This window comes from Capsicum annuum, unplaced genomic scaffold, assembly GCF_002878395.1.
Source record: "Capsicum annuum cultivar UCD-10X-F1 unplaced genomic scaffold, UCD10Xv1.1 ctg53232, whole genome shotgun sequence".
NCBI lineage: Eukaryota > Viridiplantae > Streptophyta > Magnoliopsida > Solanales > Solanaceae > Capsicum > Capsicum annuum.
Window position 1 is genome coordinate 1 of NW_025861332.1, and position 1,925 is coordinate 1,925.

The window sequence follows — 1,925 nt, forward strand, 5'->3', positions numbered from 1 at the left end:
CCAACATGTACCCAATGACATTTTTGAAGAGTCCGAGCAACATAGCCCTTAGGTCAGTGTAGAGACTAGAGATTGGTATGGAAGTTAGTGAACCGCTTACGACAAATTATTTAGTATTGGAATGAAATGAGTCGAAATATAAGGAAGCGAATACAGATGATTCATGCTCATCCAAAACGAGAAGATGATTCATATAGTCGACTCCAAATAGCTTGAGATCGAGTTGTAGTTTATTGATTGAACTATCGATATGGCACGTAGCTTGTCTTTCTAATATTATTAGAGTTATAGCACTAAAATGGTAAGAAGCAACTAGTCTTGATTTTGCATTCACTTACATATAGTTGTTGTTTCGCTCTTCCTAAATCTTACATATTGATTGCTTTCCTACTTAGTGGCGCTATTCATCTCATCTTATTACCGCAACTGATACAGGAATCTGTCAAGACGAAGCACCCTCAACTTCACTATGAGTCAAAAATATATATGCTTCTCCAAGGAGGAAGTAAGTCTTTCTTCATGTCCTTTTCATATCTGCGGCTTTCTATCAATGATACTATTTCTTTGATTACTTTGGAATACGTATCAAAAGTGGAGGGGGAGCATTATATGCTATTTTTCAGAAGTATTAACTCACTGACCTCTTCTTTGCCTATGTTGCTCAGACTCTTCAAAAAGGTTATCAGGTGTGTGTCAGATCCTTCCAAAGTAGTGCATTTTTAAAGGATCCGACACGGGTGCGGCAACATTTTTAAAGAGTCCATGCAACTTAGTTCTTCGCTAATTATGAGCATGAATGGGCCCTTTTAATTACCTATTTGCGTATTCTCCGGCCTCTTTTACATGATGTCTGTTCAGATTGGAAAATATTTGGTAGAATCAAAGTAGCAATCAATTTGTTCTATATGTTCTGTTTAATCAATGAACTTTTGGGATGGAACGTTATGAATAGAAAATTGATTCCTCATCTCTGTCATTAATTATGAAGCTGGTATTCCCAACCTCAAATGGTTTGGAGTTGAGGGAGAGTACAACGTAATGGTCATTGACCTTCTTGGACCAAGTTTGGAAGACCTCTTCAACTATTGCAATCGGAAGTTTACTTTGAAAACAGTTTTAATGCTTGCGGATCAACTAGTAAGTAGTTCTTTGTCACGCCAATCCTGTCTGGCATCATCTTTTTATTATCGTTGAGTAAGTTTGATGTAATAATCTTGCTCTATGTCATTTTCAGATTAATAGAGTTGAGTATATGCACTCACGAGGATTTCTTCACCGTGACATAAAGCCGGACAACTTTTTAATGGGCCTAGGTCGCAAAGCAAATCAGGTAATTATTCGCAGAATTTGAAAAATCTCCTAATACATGTTTCGTCAATATTCCTTCACGGCTTCGCCTAAACTGGTATAAGTTCATGTCACTTCTTGCTAGTTCAGTTTTTTTAGTTTTATCAATTTCTAAATTGTATGTGTTTCGTCATAGGGATAGGGTGTTGTGTAAGGACTGTAAGGTTATCCCGAGTGAGAATCTTTCGACCCAGCATAGGCTCTTGGTTATGGATTTGGGTATAAAGAAGGATAGGAAGAGAATGGGTGAGGAGTGTAGACCTAGAATTAAGTGGGGCGGCTTGACGCTAGTGAATGCATGGGAGATAGGGGAGAAGTTGGCGGGAATGGGGGTGTGGGAGTATAGGGGGGACGTGGATAGTATGTGGGATAGGGTGGCTAGGTGCATCAGGGAGAATGCTAGTGAGGTGTTGGGTGTTTCTAGGGGCCAGGCCGGGCATCATCGGAGGGATTGGTGGTGGAATGAAGAGGTTAAGAAGAAAGTGGAGACCAAGAAAGGGGCGTATGCTATGGTTGAGAGTAAGGACGAAAAAGAGAAGCGGGTAAACAGGAAAGAGTACAAGTTAGCTAGGAAGGAG

General features: G+C 39.8%; 1 protein-coding gene across 1 annotated transcript; it reads left to right on the forward strand.

Moving 5' to 3' along the window:
* Positions 1–349: 349 nt before the first annotated feature.
* LOC124893033 (casein kinase 1-like) lies at positions 350–1,770 on the forward strand. The gene is made up of 3 exons (XM_047404172.1): positions 350–505; positions 989–1,137; positions 1,235–1,770. Exons 1-3 carry the CDS (start codon positions 487–489, stop codon positions 1,349–1,351), a joined length of 285 nt encoding a protein of 94 aa, XP_047260128.1. The 5' UTR covers positions 350–486; the 3' UTR covers positions 1,352–1,770.
* Positions 1,771–1,925: the final 155 nt, after the last annotated feature.

Excerpts from the sequence above, each read along its gene's own strand:
- LOC124893033 (XM_047404172.1), top strand. Across the intron at positions 1,138-1,234 it reads TAATGCTTGCGGATCAACTA|ATTAATAGAGTTGAGTATAT; the intron begins GTAAGTAGTTCT and ends TGTCATTTTCAG.